This window comes from Lactuca saligna, chromosome 9 (genome assembly GCF_052625555.1).
Source record: "Lactuca saligna cultivar CGN05327 chromosome 9, ASM5262555v1, whole genome shotgun sequence".
Lineage (NCBI taxonomy): Eukaryota > Viridiplantae > Streptophyta > Magnoliopsida > Asterales > Asteraceae > Lactuca > Lactuca saligna.
Window position 1 is genome coordinate 175262334 of NC_136425.1, and position 22789 is coordinate 175285122.

At 40.1% G+C, this 22789-nt stretch overlaps 1 protein-coding gene and 1 non-coding gene across 3 annotated transcripts; one reads left to right on the forward strand and one right to left on the reverse strand.

Annotated features, from left to right (window-relative positions):
- The first annotated feature begins 11542 nt into the window (after positions 1 to 11542).
- On the forward strand, positions 11543 to 11615 carry TRNAE-CUC (transfer RNA glutamic acid (anticodon CUC)). Its single transcript has one exon. It is a non-coding gene; the product is annotated as a tRNA-Glu (tRNA).
- Positions 11616 to 13897: 2282 nt separating this feature from the next.
- Positions 13898 to 16919, reverse strand: LOC145014720 (uncharacterized). 2 transcript variants are annotated; one of them, XM_078973150.1, is made up of 5 exons: positions 16832 to 16919; positions 16686 to 16731; positions 15107 to 16246; positions 14942 to 14967; positions 13898 to 14699 (listed from the first exon to the last, which is right to left on the reverse strand). In XM_078973150.1, exons 3-5 carry the CDS (start codon positions 16188 to 16190, stop codon positions 14028 to 14030), a joined length of 1782 nt encoding a protein of 593 aa, XP_078829276.1. In that variant the 5' UTR covers positions 16191 to 16246; positions 16686 to 16731; positions 16832 to 16919; the 3' UTR covers positions 13898 to 14027. The 2 variants fall into 2 exon arrangements, with proteins under 2 accessions (XP_078829276.1, XP_078829275.1); XM_078973149.1 differs by having other exon boundaries at positions 15107 to 16250; positions 16832 to 16918.
- Positions 16920 to 22789: the final 5870 nt, after the last annotated feature.

Here is a 22789-nt window from a genome sequence, read left to right on the forward strand (position 1 = left end):
TTCGGGGTTTGGGGAGGAAGATTTGGGACGAATACTGATACGGTGTGGTCAGTAGTATTGGGCCCGTACTACCGAAGGCACCGGGTCGGTGGAAGACCCAAGTAAGAATCCCTAGATACCGGAGACTGAGTAGGGTTGCGTTATCGAGTACAAATGTACTTGATGGAGTCTCTGATAATTTTATGTTGTATTTCAGAGACATCATGGTTACGACACGCCACGGAGCGAGTTCGAGCGGTATGAGTGACGAGGAGATTCGTCAGATGATTCAGGAAGAGGTAGCTGCGGCGGTTCGGGCTGAGATCCCGGAGATGTTTGGGTCCATTAAGACCACCTTGATGGAGGAGTTTGAGGAGCGGTATGCTGCACTGACTGAAGCTGCAGTCGCTGCCGCTACCGCAGCGGTGACCGCTGCCAGGCCGCAAAGGGGCGATTCGTTGCTCTTCCGAGAATTCAGCAACACGAAACCCCCTGAGTTCGATGGGACACAGGATCCGATTTCAGCGATGAGGTGGATCGCCGACATTAAGGGGTGCTTCTATACTTGCTCATGCCCGGAGCACCTGAGGGTACGGTTCGCCTTGAACCAGCTCCGACTGGGAGCAAAGGATTGGTGGAAGTTCGTGACGGCGAACTTCACTTTGGCGGAGATTACAGCGGTGACGTGGGAGAGGTTCACGGAGATGTTCAGGGACGAGTACGTTCCCCCGGTGGAGAGGGAGCGATTGATTCAGGAGTTCTTGACCCTTAAGCAGGGTACTGATTCCGTGGCAGTGATCACGCGGAAGTTTCACGAGAGGGCAATGTTCTGCCCTGAGCTGGTATCTACGGAGCAGTCGCGGATGAGCCGGTATTTGGGCGTTTTGAAGAGGGAGATCTGGGAGTTTGTGTCAAACTCCACCTATCGTACTTTCACTGAGCTTCAGGCGAACGCCAGGAAGCGCGAGATCGAGTTGGAGACTCAGGCGAGGGAGGAGGCCGAGTCTCGGCAGGTGGATCGGCGGCCGGCTCAGTCTCAGCCGGCAGCCAAGCGGACTAAGTCCGCTGATTCGAGGATGGGAGGTCCGAAGGGCCGCACTTGCGCGAAGTGCGGCAAGAGTCACGAGGGGGTGTGTCGGGCTGGTGGTTGCTACAAGTGTGGCAAGGAGAGACACATTGCCAGGGATTGCCCTAAGGGGTTTATGGTTTTCTTTCACTGCAACCAGACAGGCCATCGGAAGGCCGAGTGTCCGCAGCTTCGTCAGGGAGCTACACCTACTACCAGGACTACTGAGACCCGACCGGCGAAGGTCGAGGCCCCGAGGGCTCGCGGGAGAGCCTTTCAGCTGACTGCGGAGGAGGTCCGCGCTGCGCCCGATGTTGTGGCAGGTATGTTATCATTCACGTATTTACTTAAAGGTCGAATTGTTATGCTTATGTTAATGTATGTGTAGGTACTTTTCTTATGAACTCTATGCCTGCTCTAGTGCTATTTGATTCGGGTGCGAGTAGATCGTTTGTATCGTTAGCCTTTAGTCAGCATATCGGCATTAGTCGTGAGCTGTTAAGTCGACCTTTGAGCGTTTCTATTGCGGCCGAGAGGGTGGTTTGTGCTACGGAGGTTCTTGGGGGATGTGTGCTAGAGATCTTCGGGGTCGCGTTTCCGATTGACCTAATTCCTATTGCGATGGGGGATGTCTGTGTCATCGTAGGCATGGACTGGTTGAGCCGATTCAGCGCCGTCATTGACTGCGAGCGTCAGCTGGTGACTATACGAGACCCTAGTGGGGGAGTTCTTACGGTATACGGCGAGGGTACCCGTTCGGGATCAGCTTTTTGTTCGGCCGCTAGAGCGAGGCAATGCATACAGCAGGGATGTAACGGTTTTGTGGCGTATGTGATGGATACACGGGAGACTTCCGAGAGACCGAAGACAGTGGAGGAGGTTCCAGTGGTGCGCGAGTTTCCAGATGTTTTTCCCGAGGATTTGCCGGGAGTACCTCCTGCGAGGCAAGTAGAGTTTGGTATCGATCTAGTTCCAGGGGCTGCGCCTATTGCGAAGGTGCCTTATCGTCTTGCACCTCCAGAGATGCAAGAGTTGTCCTCACAACTCCAGGAATTGTTGGGAAAGGGATTTATTCGGCCGAGTAGCTCGCCGTGGGGAGCACCGATTCTGTTCGTCAAGAAGAAGGATGGTTCACACCGGATGTGTATCGATTACCGGGAGCTGAACAAGGTGACGGTCAAGAACCGCTATCCGTTACCGAGGATCGATGATCTATTCGATCAGTTGCAAGGGGCATCTTGGTTTTCCAAGATCGATTTGAGATCAGGGTACCATCAGGTAAGAGTGCGGGATGAGGACGTCCAGAAGACAGCATTTAGGACGCGGTATGGGCACTACGAGTTCGTGGTGATGCCTTTTGGGCTCACCAATGCCCCAGCAGTGTTCATGGACCTCATGAACAGGGTATGCAGGCCGATGCTGGATCGGTCTGTGATTGTATTTATCGACGACATTCTGGTGTATTCGCGGTCTAGAGAGCAGCATGAGGGGCATTTGAGGGAGGTCCTTGAGGTACTGAGGTCGGAGAAGCTATATGCAAAATTCTCCAAATGTGACTTCTGGTTACGGGAGGTCCAATTTCTGGGACACGTTGTTAATCAGACAGGGATATTGGTTGATCCGGCCAAGGTGGAAGCAGTGATGAGTTGGGAGGCACCGAAGTCACCTTCTGAGATCAGGAGTTTCCTTGGGTTGGCGGGGTACTATCGGAGGTTTATTAGGGACTTCTCCAAGATCGCGGTGCCGCTCACCAGATTGACCCGGAAGGGTGTTACATTTTCATGGGGACCCGAGCAGCAGACTTCCTTCAAGACACTTCGTCAGAGACTGTGCGAAGCCCCAGTATTAGCTCTCCCGGAAGGGATGGAGGACTTTGTCGTATATTGCGACGCATCGATTTCGGGACTGGGTGCAGTGTTGATGCAGAGGGGCCATGTGATAGCCTATGCATCGAGGCAGCTGAAGCCTCACGAGGCGAGGTATCCCACGCATGACTTAGAGTTGGGGGCAGTAGTGTTCGCCCTCAAAATTTGGCGTCACTACCTGTACGGGGTTCGTTGTACTATATACACGGACCATAAGAGTTTGAAGTATTTGATGGATCAACCCAACCTAAATATGCGTCAGAGGAGATGGTTAGACGTGGTTAAGGATTATGACTGTGAGATCCTATACCACCCAGGCAAGGCTAATGTGGTAGCCGATGCATTGAGTCGTAGGGCGGAGAGCACTACATTGCGGGATGTATGTTTGAGATTGACGGTGATGACTCCGGTATTAGATGCTATTCGTGGGGCACAGGCCGAGGTTGTGAAATCCGGGATGCAGAAGAAGGAGCGGGTCGTTGGGTTAATTTCAGAGTTCGTTATGGATGGACGGGGACTTCTGACGTTTCAGGGTCGGATTTGGGTACCATTCGTGGGCGGTACGCGTGTTACTTTGATGGAGGAGGCTCACATATCGAAATTCTCGATCCATCCCGGTGCTACGAAGATGTATTTGGATTTGAGAAAGGAGTATTGGTGGCCTTGCATGAAGAGAGACGTCGCTTGGTTTGTTGAGAGGTGTTTGACCTGCCGTAGGGTTAAGGCCGAGCACCAGAGACCGCATGGTAAGTTGCAGCCCTTGGAGATTCCTGAGTGGAAGTGGGAACAGATCACGATGGATTTCATCACCAAATTGCCGAGAACTGCCAGAGGGGTCGATGCGATTTGGGTGATTGTGGATAGGTTGACAAAGAGTGCACACTTCCTTGCCATTAGCGAAAGTTCATCAGCAGAGAAGTTGGCAGAGTTATACGTGAGAGAGATAGTATCTCGGCATGGAGTGCCGATCTCGATTGTTTCGGACCGCGATGTACGTTTCACATCCAGGTTCTGGAAGAAATTCCATGAGGAGTTGGGTACTAAACTGCATTTTAGTACCGCATACCACCCCCAGACCGACGGACCGAGCGAGCGGACGATTCAGACATTGGAAGACATGCTTAGAGCGTGTGTGTTAGACTTCGGGGGTAGCTGGGATGCGCATTTGCCATTGGCTGAGTTTTCCTACAACAACAGCCATCATTCGAGCATTGGTATGCCACCTTTTGAGTTGTTGTATGGTAGGAGGTGTCGGACTCCCATTTGCTGGGGAGAAGTGGGACAGAGAGTGATGGGCAGTACAGAGATCGTACTTCAGACGACCGAACAGATTCAACAAGTGAGGCAGAGGTTATTGACCGCCCAGAGCCGACAGAAGAGTTACGCGGACAGACGCCGGTCCGAGCTCGAATTCCAGGTTGGCGACTTCGTTCTCCTAAAGGTTTCTCCTTGGAAAGGAGTGATTCGGTTCAGAAAGAGGGGCAAATTGGGGCCCCGGTTCATAGGTCCATTTCGTGTAATTGCAAGGGTAGGTCGGGTAGCTTATCGGTTGGAGTTGCCAGCAGAGCTGAGTCAGATTCACAATACCTTTCACGTATCACAGTTGAGGAAGTGTATAGCCGATGAATCGGCAGTGGTTCCGTTAGAAGATATTCAGGTCGATGCAAGCCTGAATTACGCCGAGAGACCAGTAGCTATCAGGGATCGGAAGATCAAGGTTCTGCGGAACAAGGAGATACCTCTGGTGTTGGTTCAGTGGCAACATCGGAAGGGATCGGAGATGACTTGGGAGCCGGAGAGTGAAATGCGGGAGCAACATCCGGAGTTATTCGCAGAGTGAGACTTCGAGGGCGAAGTCTAGTTCTAGTGGGGGAGAGTTGTAACAGCCCGGAATTTCAGGTATTACTTTAAACTATTTTGGGGAATATTTAGGGGGGGACTCGGCGAGTTGATGCCTGACTCACCGAGTAGGACCACGGTCTTGGTCACAGATTCACGACTGGACTCGACGAGTCCATTAGGGACTCGGCAAGTCGACGCTGTTCAGCTGAAACCCTAGCCGTTTTGATTCTGGAGCGTATATAATGTCTTTAGGGCCGTCATGTCTCGTCTTTTGGCCGATTGAAGATAACCTAAAAGTCTGTGGACATCTGGAGCGAGGGTGAAGGCTAGTGGAAGCTTGAAGAGGTTGTTAGGCAAGAAGAGGCAAGGCTGTGGTCAAAGGAGGATCAAGGGGATTGAGCTCTGAAGGTTAGGGACACAGGGAAACGTTTTCCAGGTAATTCTCGGATCATTTCTGTAGTTTTGGTGTTGTACACGAATCTAGGGTTTAGGTAACCCATTTAATGATTAGTTAGGTTATAGTGTTGTTACAAGTGTTTAAATCCCAGTAATAGTATGTGTAAAGGTCCAGGAAGTCCCATATTTATATATTACGGAACCATGCGAATTACAGGAGGCAGTTGATTGACTGCATGGCGTGGACTCGCCGAGTCCAATGATCAGACTCGGCGAGTAGCTTGAAGATCCGCTTGGACTCGCCGAGTTGTTCGTCAGACTCGGCGAGTAGCCTGAAGATTTACTAGGACTCGCCGAGTTGTTCTTCAGACTCGGCGAGTAGTTTGAAGACTTACTGGGACTCGTCGAGTCGTTCTTTAGACTCGGCGAGTGGAGTCGGGGTGGCCCCGCGATTCCTTCACAAGGACCTCGTCGAGTCAAGGGGGGGGGGGGTACTCGACGGGTAGAAAAGGGAATAACAGGGATGTTGGGGAGGACGCTTAGACTCGCCGAGTCGCCTTTGCACTCGACGAGTCCGGTCGAGTTGACCGTTGACCTGTATGTAATTTCGTAGGGTCAGTGTCTTGTTTGATAAGATCATTAATAAAGGTATGTGGTATTATAGGGAGTCTGCAGATTAACGGATCGAGTGCGAGTAGCTCCGAGGGGTTATAGTTTGCAAACTGCGAGGTGAGTCTTCTCACTATACTTCACCCGGAAGGGTTTGACTGTATGACCGGAAGGTCGTATGTGATATATGTGATTTATGCTATAACTGGAAAGGTAGATGCTATACTCGTTATGTATGTTTATACGGGCCGGAAGGCGATATGTTATGTGGTAGAAGGAACAGGTATGATGTATGATATATGTGCTATATGTGTTATGTTTTGTAAATGTTATGGGCCGGAAGGCAATATACTATGGGCCGGAAGGCAATATAATACGGGCCGGAAGGCGATATGTTATGGGCCGGAAGGCGATTATGTTACGGGCCGGAAGGCAATGTTATGTGGACCGAGAGGTCCGGGCCTGGAAAGGCGTATGTGTGTAAGTCGTATACTGGGGAACTCACTAAGCATTTATGCTTACTAGTTGTGTTTATGTGTTTCAGGTACTAGTGACGACCGTGGGAAGGCGCCGGCGTGACACGTACACACTGCCATTGTTGGAGATCTTGGGGATTCGTTATTTGTATTTTTGAAATGAAATTGGAATAAATACTTTTGTTGAATAATGTTGTGCTACTTTAAATGAAAATTTTATTTGAAAATTTGAGCTGTTACACGCGTATTCGGGCTGCATACTGCCACGTCAAAACTTCAGAAAATCATAACTTCCTCATACGAAGTCAGATTTGGGCGTTCCTTTTATGCATGCTCTCGGTTTAACGAAATCTACGACTTTCGTTTAGATCGCTAAGGCTAAATATCGCTCTATCTTAACTTCATATTTTACGTCACTCGGCGTCGTGTCGGTTCTGTCGCGAAACTTCGACAGGTCATAACTTCTTCGTTATAACTCGGATTTTGGCATTCCTTATATCCCCGGAATCCTTGTTTCGATCACTACAACTTTATGCAAAGATGTCAGGCTTATCTCACACTTAAATTTTGACGCTTATTTTATTCTTAATTCATTAAATTATAAAATTTAAGAAAATACACACATAATTCACAAATAATACATTTTTATTATTTAAAATTTAGTTACAAAGGTTAACCTAGACTATTACATTGCTAAAAATGGCAAGCCTAGAAACACGGGCGTTACAGTTTACAAGACACAAAATTTCCAGTTGTGACAATCCCTTTCCATAATTTGAATTGTAAGGTTTGGCAATTAGTCTTAAGTGTTTAGACACACATATGAGCTATCGAAGGCAAAGGTGTATAAGTTCAAAAAGCCTTGATAAAAGATTATCAAAGCACTAAGTATTAGAAACATGAACTCAAGAAATTCAATAAGTATTGTCTTTCTGGAAGTTGAGATGTTTATGAATACATGTCGAAGCTAGTGGGAGCATAAGTGTTATGTTTTACAATAATCATCATGATAGTGGGAGCATAAAAGTTATGATTGTATGGTTATTAAGGCACGTATTGCAAAGTTGGCAATATTAATTATAGAAAACAAGAGTTAAACCTTGCAAAGTAGTAAAGGTTATAAAGTTGGTTTGCTATAATTAAGGGAGAGAATATTATGCTTCGTTTCAAATCTAAAGGATTAGGTTGAGAAATGTTGACAAATTTAGTCAAAGGTACATAGTGTGTTCTTAAAAATTCGATTATGATTACGGCATTCCTCTTCACAATTCGAATTTTGAGAACATAGCAAATAAAACATTATGCGTCGTGTCCCATACGCTTCGGGCATAGGATCGATTGCAAATGATTTAATGTTTGACCATTCTAAAATTTTCCAAATGTCTAGCGCATTTAGAGGGAAAAGGGACTAGAATTGGTTTTGACTAAAATAATTAAACAACTATCAAAGGACAATCCAAAGTTCGACGATGATTGGTCGCTTGTGAGTAGTTGGAAGTATAGTATTGGAAAATATGGAAATGTTTCCATATTGGATGGACCATATCGACATCATTACAAATAGAAAAGATTCTATTAAGAATGAGTTGTCATGAGGAAACTATGAAAGCGTGTTCATATTAGGAAGTAAATATTGAAAATCTATGTCTAGATTAGAAACTTTTATGCAAAAGGATGTTCAAAGGAATGTACTTTGAGTGAGAGACATCATATCTAAGGAATTGTCTTGTAACAATCTCCGATAGAGGACTTTGTAATATCATTGACAATAGTCTTTGTGACTTTGGTGCAGTGACATTACGAAAGAATCATTGCATAGGATGTTAGAATCTAGCATATTCTATAAGTAGCAAGAATTTGATATACTTTCACTTATGAAAATGGATTTGGAGTTGTGAAATGAGAATGATTGGAAATGTGTGCAATTTGTCTATTTCACAAAAGTAAGAACTATAGGTAAACATTGGGTGCATGCTAGGTGCATGGGACAAGTGTAATAATTCAAGTAAAGAAGTTGATTACCCGAAACGACAAATAATGAGTAATCAATATGGTGATAAATAAAAGGCGTTTTATTTATACTCAAAGGTTTGATGCCATATGGGATTAGTGTTATTCTTGTGTTTCACATTTGCATGTTTTGACTTCCAGAATAATTGAGTTTATTAAGAATAATTGAATTATTCGAACGGGCCACAGTCATTCATATGTTGGAAGTAGATATGAATGAAGACTGTCGTGAATTGGTGTGTGGATTGTCTAGAAGAGTATTAGACATAAGCAAATGTTTGCTACAACGTTCATGAGTGCTTATGAATATGATTTGAGCATTGGATTAAACCCACGCTCACTTGGATCATTCCATGAATTGTATCATGAGTGATTAGTGAGACGATAACATCTTATATTCTTGAAACTGAGATGTGTGAGTTGTATCTTGCGAATCGGTTGCACATTGATAATATGTAAACGCACTAGTAACTTGGTGTTATAAACCATATTGTTGTGTGTAATTCGGTGAATGAGTGCAAGCAAGCATTGTATCAAAGTTTATCCGTTCCTTTTATCCAAAGAAGGATAAAAGCGATATCTTTGGGCCCCTCGATGGTTTAGTGATGACAAACGTAAATGCTCGGCCGGGCTAGGGCTAATTTGATTTGCTCAATTAGTCTATCGTCATAAATCGGAAATCGAGAAGTAGTACAAAGAGAATGATTTGAAATCATATCTCATACGATATCTAGAATGGAGGAATATATGATCCCTTATCTAAGGACACGCGTATCTGATAGGATCAGAGTTAACAGCGGCTTTGGAAAGCTACGATTGCAGATCAGGATCTGAAGTCATACGCATAATAGTTATTAGACTTATCCAAGTGGGAGACTGTTGGATTAGTGTCTAAGTCCATAACTAGTTTGGTATGTACTTGACCCGATGGTGCATGGTCCTTTTGGGTTGCCTTTACCAAAGCAACTTGATTGGAGAAATAAATAAAGAGAGAGAGGTTATTATGATTTATTAATATGTTATAAGAATAATATATTAAAGGAGAAATCATATTTGCTTAATTAATATTGGTCAATAATTAATTAGGAATTAATTTTGTGATCAAGTGTAATTAATTAAACTAGAGGGGCTGAATTGTAATTATGTGATAGTTACAAAATATGGTAATGGTTATCCTAAATATGGGTTGAACGAATTCAAGGAGATAAGGATCCTTGAAATCGTCCAAAGGATAAAGGATAAGGGTTTTCAAGGCTTATCTTATGGTTGCTTTGTGGATAAGCAACTAGATAAGGATAATGACTGAAACCCTATCTCTACACCTATATAAAGACCGTAAGGCCTTAGAATTCATGTACTTGTTCCCAAGAAGTCCTAAGGACGAATTCTAACATCTCTCCTCTCTCTTTATACCTTCTCCATTTGCTCTTGGTGTTTGTAAGCCATTAGAGGAGTGACACTTGTGACTCTAAGCCTTCCAAAGTCATTACAAGAAGAATTAGGATTGTTATTACTCTATAACAATCAAGGTATGTTCTTAAACCCATTCATATGTTAATATCGATTTCATATACTAGAATTAGGGTTTGAAGTCTTGGATTCAAAGCATGTACAATAGAGAAACCTAGATCCAAGCAATAGGGTTTGTATGAGCACATAGGATGTCTTATGACCAAAACCCATCAATTATATGATTTGGAATCTCCATTATGATGATGAAACAAGCAGAAGGGTCAAGCAAGGGGGTGTTTGTTTGATTTTGATTTTGATTTTTCTTTTCTTTGTTTAGACAAAAAATCAGTTGAGTGTTGATGAGTTTTGGGTTTGATTGTTCTTGATATAAATGGATAAATGGAATGGATTTCTAGGGTTAATGTTTTATAGGAAATTGTTTGTTTTGCTTGACAGAATTCGATGTGGTGTTTATTGCTTGAAATTGCCATGGAAAGAAGACGAAGCAATAACAATGACTGGTTTTCTATTTCCACATAATTTGAGGGAAACTGAAGATACATATCTTAAGTCGTCTTGAAAAAGCACTCAAGTTTGAAGAAAGATTGGATATTGATGCCGAGGAACTTTATACGGAGTTGAAATTATTTGAGACATTGGAAACCAATGAATTTAGTAACCCTATAGATGTTTTGAAGTTTTTGAAAAAACTTGATTATTTTCCAAATGCAAGCATTGCATATAGAATAATGTTAACTATTCTAGTAACGATGACATCTGCTGAAAGACATTTTTCGAAATTGAAGTTATTGAAATCTTACTTATGCTCCACAATGTCCCAAGAAAGACTTAGCGGTTTGACAATGATATCTATCGAGAACGAAATCTTAGATAGTATAGATTATGAAGAGTTGCCCAATTTGCTATCAAGAATGCTAGAAGAGCTTCACGGATCGTCGGTTAACAGTTATGATATGTAATTATTCATTAAAATACAATGATTTTGCTATGTTTATTGGTATAAAGTTTATCATCGTTTAAAAAAATATGTAATTTAATTCGTTGCACGTTAAAGCCTAAGGGCCTTTTTTCCGCATCGTCCTGAGTATTTAAATTCTTAGGAATGATCCTAGTTGTCGCCTTAAAGATTTAATTGTGCAAGCCATAGTAACATGTAAAATATTTTAACTAGAGGTTGAGTACACAACTTACACCTAACATCAGGTGTATAAAAAAATTCTTATTGATTGTATATCAGGGTATACAAAGTTACTAAAACAATAAATCTTATTTATCTAAATTAAATTCTTATTGATTGTTTTCTAAAAAAAAAAAAAAATCATATTTAGATGTATAAAATTCATTGATTTACCTAGTGATGAGTCATAAAAAAAAATATTCATGATTCAAATACTTAATAACAAAAAAGAATAATCAAATTGAATTTGATCGATTTACCTTAGGGGGTCAATTAAAGACCAATAAAAGGATTTTTATCTTCAAAACTCCTTAGAGCTAAAACATTCGGTTTAAGATGTATACGTATTGTCATTTTATATATTCTAGATCTACATATAAGATGTTGGCTAAAGTCTTTGTAATTTGAAGATGTTAATATTATTACAGTTCCATTTTTTTTAGTACACCAAATAGTTGCATTTATTGATACCACAAGAAAATTTTGAAATTCCTGAAAATCACATTATCGTACCTAGAAAGATGATTTTTAAAAACTTTGACGGAATAACATAATTTATGGAAAATTATATATACAGATTTTAATAATCTTTAATTTTATCCCATATTTAGTATCTTCTTTTAATAACTTAAAAACTAATAAAACAAATTCCGTTGTAGTCTAGTTGGTTAGGATATCCGGCTCTCACCCGGAAGACCCGGGTTCAAGTCCCGGCAACGGAATAATTTATTTTTATATAAGATTTTCAAGTTTCACAAACTTCAACTAAATTTATAAACTTGTCATTTTCTGTCCCTCCAATTGTCTTAATTCTCAATCATTCTCTGCACTTGAAATATTCATGGTACTTGAGTACTTATAGTTGTATCCCCTTCAATATTCCAGTTTTGCTTCTAATTTTATTTTCCCATCATATCACGTCGTTAAATTTTATATTCATACAAGAAAGTGTATTCACTAGTAATAAAGTTTTAAAATCAGATTTGTTGTGTTAAAATTTTGAGTAAGTTACAGAATGGTCCATGCGTTTTGGTAAATTTGCAGGTTCAGTCCAATTTTAGATTATCTTGCTTGGAAAGTCTTTGCGGTTTTAATTTCATGCAAATTTGGTCCTTCCAACTTACACCATTATATATGAGCCTATAAAGAGTTAAATCTTTGAAAAATGACCATTATACCTTCGTTTCCCCATTTTAACTCACCCTTACATTCATTGGTCATCTTCTTCTGGATAATATGATGTTTGCAATGGTGCTAGGTTGGCATCCTCATGTTTCAATTGCTTCACTCAAATGCTACAATCTACACCCAAAGTTTCAAGGTTTGTGATGGTTCGATTAGGGCTTGTTCATTTCAATCTCTCTTTTCTTGAAAATCTATCTACTTCTCTAATAAACAAAACCCAATTATGCCGCATGACAATTTTCTAAAACTCTACTTTGCTACATGGCATATTCTGCTCAAGTCTACGTCTATAATTCGTTCCGAAAAAATTTGGAGTTTAAAACCAATAATGGAGGGGGTTTAAAATTGGAAGTTTGAATTACCAATATTCCACATCTCTACTATTTGTTTCTTCCTCTGTTTCAGGGTATCTCTTCGCATCTTAGCTTTTTGATTCACCTGCTTCAAAAAGTATCACTACCATGTAGCCGTCACCGACTTCAATAAACATCCACAGACCTCCAACATATTACAACTTACTGTCAGCATTCTTTAAGCCCCTTCTCTCTCTAACCTTAAAACGTTGTCGTCACCTCCCTGTACTGCCGTCAATCACCTATATCTCTTTCTTTTCTCTCTAACACTACAAGTTTACAACTCCTTCAACCACCTGATTCCATCATTATGGCCACCACTTTTCATCTTGATTCCTATATCGCCGTCGTTCTACTTTGATTTTAGGTTATTAGGATCTACAATTGGTGTTTACAAGGTCATTGTGCAAATTGTTTATTAGAACCAAAACCTGCAATCGATTCTTAATTATTTTCTCATCTTTTAAGATTCTTGGTTTCCCTTTTCAGTCTGAATTGATCCTAGTTTATTTAGGGTCAGATGACAAGTTTATAATATGAGAAAAATACAGGAAATAACAATTTACTTTATTATTTCTATTACCGTAAGCAATTTACTTTACTGTTTCCCTATAATAACAAGGTACTTACATATTTTTTTACCAATAATACCAAGGTACTTACATTGTCTCTTAAACCTTGGCTCAATGATTTCCCTTTATGATGGTTTCTCATTAAAACTAAACTCGTGATTAAATTCTTTGTTTACCATTCTTATAATCAACTATTCTTTTCAAGTAAAGTATTTGTTAATAGTTGTTCATTGGATGGTGCATGTTAGAAAGATTTCTAGAAAATTGTTTGTGATATAATGAAAAACTAAATTGTTTGTTTATTTGCAAAATAGTCATGGTCGGGAAATAGTTGGGATCTTTGTTTAGGATATATGTTTATTGTCAGTTTAGAATAACATTTACCATAGTTCCATAAGTTTTTTGAATTTAGCATGATATTAACAAAATTTCATTAACATGATATTATATTACATATACTTACACATTTATTATAATAATAATCATTCATTAACACAACATAGTTATATTTTACTTTTATTTTTAATTAAATACTACAATTTTACAGATTAAACTGTTATGGTTATTTTTTTACTTTTACATAATATTTCATGTTTTCTTACAATAAAAGTTATGCAATGTTTTTTTGTTGGTATTTTATTTTATTTTTTGTCTATATAATAACTATAAATACCAACTTGCATGGACAATTTCTACAACTTACTCTACTAATTACATTGCAAAAAGACTCCACAATAGGAAAAACACAAATCACAATATCCGGGTTTCAACCTAAAACCTCTTTGATATTCCTACATTTCACCACCAAACCACTTATGCATAAACTAATACTTATGTAGTGAGACTTAACAACACCTCAATAGCAACCACTAAAAGGTTCGTAGGCTAACTTAATTCCATAAAAACACCGACATTACCATAACCAAAATGAAGTTATCAAGTAGATACAAACCGAATCCAAAAAAACAAAAAAAAAAAGAGACCTAAATTACCGTTTTCTTGCGTACTTTATGAAACCTATATATTACTCAAAACCTTTTGTATTCCAAACCATAAACGATTCCCTTTTCTGAAACTTACACTGTTGAAACCCACTCATGGCCTTCCCCATCAACGCCATTGCAGCAATACTCGGAAACTGCTTTTTCTCATCTTCCTCCGGAGGCCCCACTTTACATTCTCCCTTTTCAATTCTTTCCACCACCGGACTCTTTTGCCCCTGATTACTACTCCATCTTTGAATCCAAGCATTCGAAAGTCCAACCACCTCTTTATTATTATTATGACGATCACTAGATTCAGCTATCGTAGTTTCTGATGGTGGGCCCACTTTTACTTTTGTAAAACGCTTGTTGTCAGGTGAAGTTTTTGGAAGAAAACCCGACCCGGTCAGCTTGAGGCGTTTGATCCAACGGCTACCTGGCTCTGAACCATGGTTAGTTGTGTGGCCACATGAGTTTGAGTTTGAGTTAGTTGTGTGGCCAAGGTTGATGTCTAGGCTTTGTGTTCTTGAGGTGCATGGGTCGCTTTTTTCTTTTTCTTTTTCTTTTTCTTTTTCTTTTTCGGTTGAGCTTGATGAAGCTGGGAGAGAGGAAATTTCTAGGTTAATATCCGGGAGTTCCATTTTACGTTTTCTGTGTGTGTCTTTTGGTTTTGACAAGGGTAAAATGGGAATATTTGACTCCATTGTCATCTCCTGAAATGTTACAAAAAAAATGAATGAGTTCATTGTTGGCAACTTTTTCACATATATGTTTATAAGGATAATAAAATGTTCTGATTTTATAGATGACTATTTATGCAACAATGTTTTATCTTTTTACTAATTAATTGCGACTATGGAAGTATATGTTTTAACCTAAAATTAATCTATTCCCAGTTGGACACGAAAAAATCAAGAAAAAGAAACCAAAAAGGGTTTAAGGTACAGTAATGGACCTTGGTTTGTGGGGAGAATTGTACACCTGTAATAAAAGATAAGAAAATGTAAGTTAACTACTGATGTAAAAAATTTAAATAAAAAATGTCACATCAATAGCAACAATAGATATGGAAAAAAGAATACTATCAATGGGATAAAGGATGTGGTTGAAAAAAGGTTACCAGAAAGATGATTCTCCTTGAAAGATTCCATATCCATGGTGTCAGTATCAGCTGATGACTCATTTTTTTGAACATCTTCAATCTTTTCCTGAGATTCTTGATCTGAAGACTCCAAAAGTTGAAGCTTTACCCCTCGTTGACTATTAGCAAAATATGCAGGGCTGTGGTTGACCTCCCTTACAGTTTCTTCTTTAAGCCGAGTAGATACCATGGACTCCCTAAAGATCTGCTTTTCTTGATACACTTTAACATCAGTCTGTTTTGTGATTAACACACTGTGAGTTGTCCTTGAAAAACTGTGAGAAACATTTTGAAATGACTGCATTGTCCCTGGTTTGATCACTTCTGGACAACTTTGATGTGGAAAGAATCCCATTCCAATATGTTTTTGCATCCTTTTGTATTGTTCTGCAATTAAAGAAGGTGAAGAATTGCTGCTTGTAGAAGGGTCAGTCTTCAAAAGGGATGCATTATCTTGTCTTAAAAAAGATGACATCTTGTGTTCTTGTTCCATGGCTACTGAATTAGTTTTTGGCAAGTGGTTTTTGGATGCGAATATGGTTTTAAGCTGGCTCATGTTTTCTTGTCCATGGGTTGTTTGGCTTTCACCAAAAAACATGTGATACTTCACCTGTTCAGAAGGAATTTGTGATGCTTCTTCACGTTGAAAATGACATTCTCTTGATGAAGATCCTATATTCAAACCAGCTGTTGATTTCTTGTGAGAAACTTGAGGTCCTAATCCTTGAGCTTGACTTCCTTCGTTCATTATGAAACTTCTCCCACTTTCTTGACCTCGTTTGAAAAATGGGAAAGATTGAGTACCTGGTTTCTTTAAACTCATTGCTAATTCCAAATCGTTGATCCCTTTTGAAGATCCACAGCTATCGGATGCTATGTCAACTCCCTTCGTGTGTATCTTCATATCAAAATCATCTTCTTTGTTTTGAATAAGGCGAGTTGAAGGAACATGTGTGCTTGATTCAAATCGTGTTCCTGTCCAATGTGTGAGCCATGAAGATTGGTGAGGTTCTATGGATTGTACAGCTTTTCCGTTGTTGTTGGGATGAGATTTCTCAGGCATGATGATCGGAACTTACAGCAATGTCACCTTTCAAGTTGCAGACTTCAGACCTTCATCTACCTAGGATGGAAACAGAGTGTCATTTTAGGTTTCAGATATGCCAACAGAGTGTCGAAATTTAAAATCAAACTGACTGAATCTGAAAACGTCAATTTAATGCACTAATTCAGGCATATTAGTACGAGTACGATTTACCGAAATCTTTTACCAAATCAAACAAAATTTCTTTTTGATTGTAATGCCAAGTTCGATTATTTCAATTGAAACTCGAACGTAATGCCCTAGGATCCTAAAGCAATAACCAAAAGTCTTCCTTATCAGTTATAAGTGAAAGCAAAATTTGTCCATCGTGCTAAACATATATTTCTATCTGATTACAAATGAAAAAAAGAATAAAACTCTCGAAGTTAAATCGATTCTATCATGTATTATCATCATTTCTCAAATCTTAAAATGATTCAAATCTTCGAATTTCAACGCAAATTGAAGACATACCTCGGAATCGAATCAGGGGACTGAGAATTGGATTAATTTTTTGCACCTGAGATGGCAGATGAAGGATTAAATGATTTCTAATGAAAAATCAAACAGATTATCAAACCAGATTTGATAACTCATAAATTGAGATTTTTTCTTCTAACTTTATTGATACTTGATAGCCTACTTCGATTTTCCTTTGTACAATTACCATCATTGAGAAGCAAAATCAACATACGAATTGGATTTGAACCTATAAGAAAACATTCCAAACTTTATATGAGATACGTGGCTATTTGCAAACCACACTTCCTATATGAGTACTGCCACTTTATATGAGATACGTGGCCATTTGCAAACCAAACTTTCAATTGTTTGTTTTTTATTTATTATTATTTATTGAGAATTAGAAAACATACCAAACTTTCAACTCTTTGTTTAAATAACTATTAAATAAATAATCATATATAACCTATAAAATAAAATGTATTAATTCATTAATAGATGTTTGTTATGAATTGTAGGGGTGTGCAAAAAACCGCACAAACCGCCCACACCGCACCGCATAATGCGGTTTAGAATTTCACGGTGCGGTTTGCGGTTTATAGTTACCAAACCGCGGTTCAAACCGCACCGCGTCGTGTATGTGTGTATATATATATATATATATATATATATATATATATATATATATATATATATATATATATATATATATATATATATCAAAGGTTTCAATCACCAAATACTTCATACTATCCAATAACTTTATTCTATATCACGATGGTTAAATATGATAATTAAAAACTTAAAAGACTATGATATCAAATTTCATAAGTCATAACAACTTTGCAAAACATTATGTGGTTTTTTTGTTTTCAATATCAATGCCTTTTAAATGGTATATATAATTAATAAATTTTGAAAGTGTTTAAATGTAATTAATAACAACCAAAGTTATAAATTGAAACAACTTATCAAACCGCATAAACCGCACATAAACCGCCCGCATGAAACCGCATCGCATAATGCGGTTTAGAGCTTTTCTGGCGCGGTTTGCGGTTTCCAAAAAACTCAAACCGCATGTGCGGTGCGGTTTGCGGTTTCAACTCTAAACCGCACTGCGAACACCCCTAATGAATTGTATATTAAATTATTAATTTATTTTGGGTATAAACTAATCCAGTGGTATCCGATGTTTTTTTCTTCTTTTAGATCGACGGTTCAAGTTTTACTGTGGACGGGGATTTTAAACACACCCAATAAAAAGTCAAAACCACCTCCACAAATTAATATTGAAAATATAATGATTGTACATTGTGTCTACTATTCAAAACCATTTTCATGTTTTTTTTAGACAAAACTACAAAAATGGTTACTGTGGTTTCTGAAAATATCAAGTTTAGTTCCTAAGTTCAAAAAACATCATAGATGGTGCCTGTGGTTTCAAAACTTTTAACAAATGATCCTTCCGCCTAACTCTATCAGCTTTCTACCGTTAAGTGAGGGGCATTTTCGTCATTTCAATACACAGGGACCATTTATGAGGTTTTCTCTATTTAATATATATATATATATATATATATATATATATATATATATATATAATTATTTAATTAAAGGCTCTCTCTCTCTCTCTCTCTCTCTCGTAAACACACACATACACCCAGCTTTGTCTTTCTCCCTCACCTATTAAAATTATAACACGAAAATATTTAGTAACCCAACAGCATTCATGTATAGAAGATAAGATAATAAACACCAAACACATCAAACACAAAAAAAGGGTAAAATCTTATAATCAGCCAAACACCATATCAAAAGAACACTAACAGAGCTATCTATTTCAACTTACGGAGATCACTACCACGAAGATGAATAACAAGGTTCAAATTGGATTCCTTCTGGATCTTATAATCAACCAAAGTTCACCCATCTTCCAATTGCTTCCCTGCAAGGATCAACCTGTATTTGATCAGGTGGAATCCCCTCCTTATCTTGAATTTTGGTTTTAACGTTATCAATGGTGGCGGAGCTCTCAACCTCCAAGGTGATTGTCTTCCCTGTAAAGGTCTTAACGAAGATCTGCATACCCCCACGAAAACGAAGAACGAGATGAAGCATGGATCCCTTCTGGAGGAGACGAGATCAGGTAGGGAACTCACCGAATCTGCAATACGAATGACAACAGCAGGTAGAGTTGTCGTATGCCATGTTTGGGGATTTTGAAAGATCTAGATGTTTGGAGACTAGAATTGCAGATTCGGGAGAAATACCACATGAATTGATGAGGTAATGAATGTTGATTTAAGGAACCTGATGTTTTTGTTGTAAATAGGGACGAATTGGACGAGGAAGAGGATAAGAAGCCATAGCAGCGCAGTTCGTGGTTGATATGAGGCCTGACATGGACTAAAAAATTTCTACGTACGAAATTAAACACCATTGCAACTTAGGATTAAGAATTTCAAAATAGCACCTTATATGATTGATCATTGGTGTACCAGGATGCGATGATATATGAACCTTGAGCACTAAACCCTATTCTTTCTTCCAGAGAGAGCTCCTGATGTAACATTCTAAAAAATTCAAACCAATTTAAACTTTTCAAAAACAACCCAGTTTCGTTAAATTATTACAAAAAGGTTTTCAATACAATTATTATCAGAGTCTTCCCATAACCATATCGTAAGACATAAACATGAGGAGCGGTACGATCATGCCTTCGCCTTGCCACGGTCTCCTGAAGTACCTGAAAAACATTAAACCACAACTGTAAGCCCGAAAGCTTAGTGAGATACCCCCAAAATACCAACCACATATACCACACATAACATATCATCATCGAACAGAAACAGAACAACATGCACTAGGTCTACAACTTTGTAAGTTGAACTACCCCATGGGCCCTCAGTACGAGTATGGAATGCCTACCGATCCCTCAGCTCGTATCTGGAATGCCATCGAGCCCTCAGTATGAGTATGGAATACCTACCGGGCCCTCAGCTCGTATCTGGAATGCTCCCGAGTCCTCAATATGAGTCTGGAATGCCTACCGGGCGCTCAACTCATATCTGGAATACTCCTGAGTCCTCAGTATGAGTCTGGAATGCCTTCCGGGCCCTCATCTCATATATGGAATACTCCCGAGTCCTCAGTATGAGTCTGGAATGCCTTTCGGGCCTTCAGCTCATATCTGGAATACTCTAGGGTTTGTTGGCTACCGCACGGAGCAGTACAACCTCAACCCATCCCACATAACATGTCGACATGTAACAGATAAATGCACATACATGTAATCAATCAGTATCACAGGCAGTCCTACAGATCTACCTGACTAGCATATCAACTGTTATACATTACTAACTCAACTCAACATATCAATAACTACTAGGATATCAAATCCATTGGGCCGACCTTGGTGCCTTAGACCCCTTAGTATAGTGAGGATAACTCATCTCGCAATTGCTGGCTGAAAATATAAGATCACGCTGCTCCAACCTCCGACACGAACTCCACCACTGATAATACTAAAAGACTGAACCCAGTAAATACCAATAATTACCAAAATGCCCTTGGAAGTCAACTGGTCAACTTTTGGTCAAAGTCAAAGTCCTCAGTCAAAGTCAAACTTCCTGACTGACCCTACTCGCCGAGTCAGCCCGCTGACTCCCCGAGTCCCTCAACTCTGAAAAATCCCATCTCAACTCACTGAGTCATCCCTTGACTCATCGATTCTCAGCTTAACCAGAAAAGGCTAGGACCTCAAGACCAGACTCGCCGAGTCCAAGGTTATCTTCAACCAACTCGCCAAGTTGTTCTTCCAACTCGTCGAGTTTCTTCCTATCTTCATACAACTCGCCGAGTACACCCATGTGACTCGCCGAGTACCACTAGCTCTTAACCCATACAGAGGCTTTCCAAGCCATGCAGGGGCTCCAATCCATAGATCTACTCTTCCACAAGCTATTCCTCACGTAAAGTTGCAAACTTTACGTGAATCTAAAGAGATCTAAGCATAATATATTCTAGGGCTAGGGTTTGGGACAAAAGAACTTCACCAAGAACTCTTGAGCATAGACTTTATGGCTTTCTGGATCATTAACAACCTAGATCTGAGATAGCAACCTTAGATCTTACACCAAACTTGAGATGGACCTCATTCATACCACAAAAACCCCACAATTGATAGATCTAGATGCACAAAAGCTCAATCAACAGATTATTACCTCAAATGAAAGCTCCAACTGAAGAATAAGCTAAATCTCTACAAGGCCCCTTGATCCAACCTTCTTCTTCTTCACTTCCCCTCCAAGATTTCCTCCTCCAAGACTCTATATGCTCTCCAACTCTCTCACAACCGAAAGCTAGGGTTTCTGGACTTCAAGGGAGAGTAAAGAGGCTTGGGAGAGGGTATTATGTTCATTATATAGGGCTCAAACCCCGGGATTAGGGTTTTCTCCATACAACACCAACTCGTCGAGTCCACCCATACGACTCGCCGAGTTGGTCACTTATCACGCAACCTAAACGCAACTCGACTCACCGAGTCTATCCATAGACTCGCCGAATCCGACCTTCTTATTTACACTTTTAGTCCTTCAACTTTACTTCTGAATTTTGGGATGTCACAATTCTCCCCCACTTAAATTAGGCTTCGTCCTTGAAGCCTGCGGCAACACAACTCCATAAACTATTCTCGCAATGCACCACCTGGAATTAATCAAACCAGGTTCCTCAAACACTACCATCGAAACCCGAAACCCAACTCTTCCCCTGTGGTGTCCTGACCACCGCCTCAAGCCGGCTACTGGCTTCATCCTCTGATAACCACACTTATCAACCGAGTACCACTCCAGGGTACTTCACTCGTTCCAGATCACAACAATCACTTGACTCTTACGAGCTAGATATAACCATGAACCACCAGGATCCCGACCCGGTACCGCACTGCTATCATTTTCCTCGTCAAACAGATCCTTCACCGAATTCACGGCTGAGACTTAACCTGCTCCCTTTCCGAGTCCAACTCTATCCCTTCCATGCCTACAGAATGACACATCCTTCAGCTTCAGAGCAACTCCCATGAGTTCTCCTCTGCAATCGCATGTACATGTTGAACTAACTCTAGCATCCTCGGGTTGGGAAAATCTAACACACTGACGACACCTCCAAACATCCCCCAGGATGAATTATCACTACTTGCATAATTTCTTGTTCACACCAAACTGGGAATCCAAGGCTCCATCCTTGCATCCCTTCTGAGCCTCTTTGGCTCTACACCCTCGGAACTCCTCCCGAGACCTCCGCAGACATCCAAACCGGATGTGATTCCATACCACCGGTGCAAACACACTGCTCAACAACCATGATTGGGACACCTCAATCATACCTCCATGCTACTGTTTTCACTTCCGTGAACTTACACTCCCTCTCGGAGCTATATACCTTTCCCTTTCCTTATCCAAGGAAATCTACTTGGCTGCCTTGTCACTACGACAAGTGCCACGGTGGTCGCCCAACGCTACACCATTCCCTTATAGCATAACCGCTATCCCATGCACCACACATGCTCTGAATATGCTTGCAAGGACTCTCGAGTCCATGCACTGATGGGTTTTGGTCATAAGACATCCTATGTGCTCATACAAACCCTAATGCTTGGATCTAGGTTTCTCTATTGTACATGCTTTGAATCCAAGACTATAAACCCTAATTCTAGCATACAAGTAATCATATTAATATGTAATTAGGTTTAATATCATACCTTGATTGTTATGTAGCAATAACAATCCCAAATCTCCTTGTATTAACTTTGGAATGCTTAGAGTCACAAGTGTCACTCCTCTAATGGTTCACAAACACCATAAGCAAATGGATGAAGAGGAGAGAGGATGGAGGCTGCCAAAAACGTGTGTAAACCCTTACAAGAAGCTTAGCCACGTTTTTGAGCCTTAAGGGGTCTTTATATAGTTGGGCTATTAAGGTTATCTAACAAGAAAACCCTAATTTGGATGCTTAAGCCCTAAGCAACCCATAGACTCCTTTAATTAATCCCATGGACGATTTCCTTATGGGTTTCCCATTAGAATTCGTCCATCCCTTAATACAAGGCAATCCAT

Bases quoted from the DNA above. Each gene is read 5' to 3' on its own strand.
- LOC145014720 (XM_078973150.1), bottom strand. From the start codon at position 16,190: ATGCCTGAGAAATCTCATCCCAACAACAACGGAAAAGCTGTACAATCC. The intron at 14,968-15,106 runs GTAACCTTTTTT...CTTTTATTACAG, and splicing joins CAAGGAGAATCATCTTTCTG to GTGTACAATTCTCCCCACAA. The intron at 14,700-14,941 runs GTCCATTACTGT...GTAACATTTCAG, and splicing joins AATTCTCCCCACAAACCAAG to GAGATGACAATGGAGTCAAA.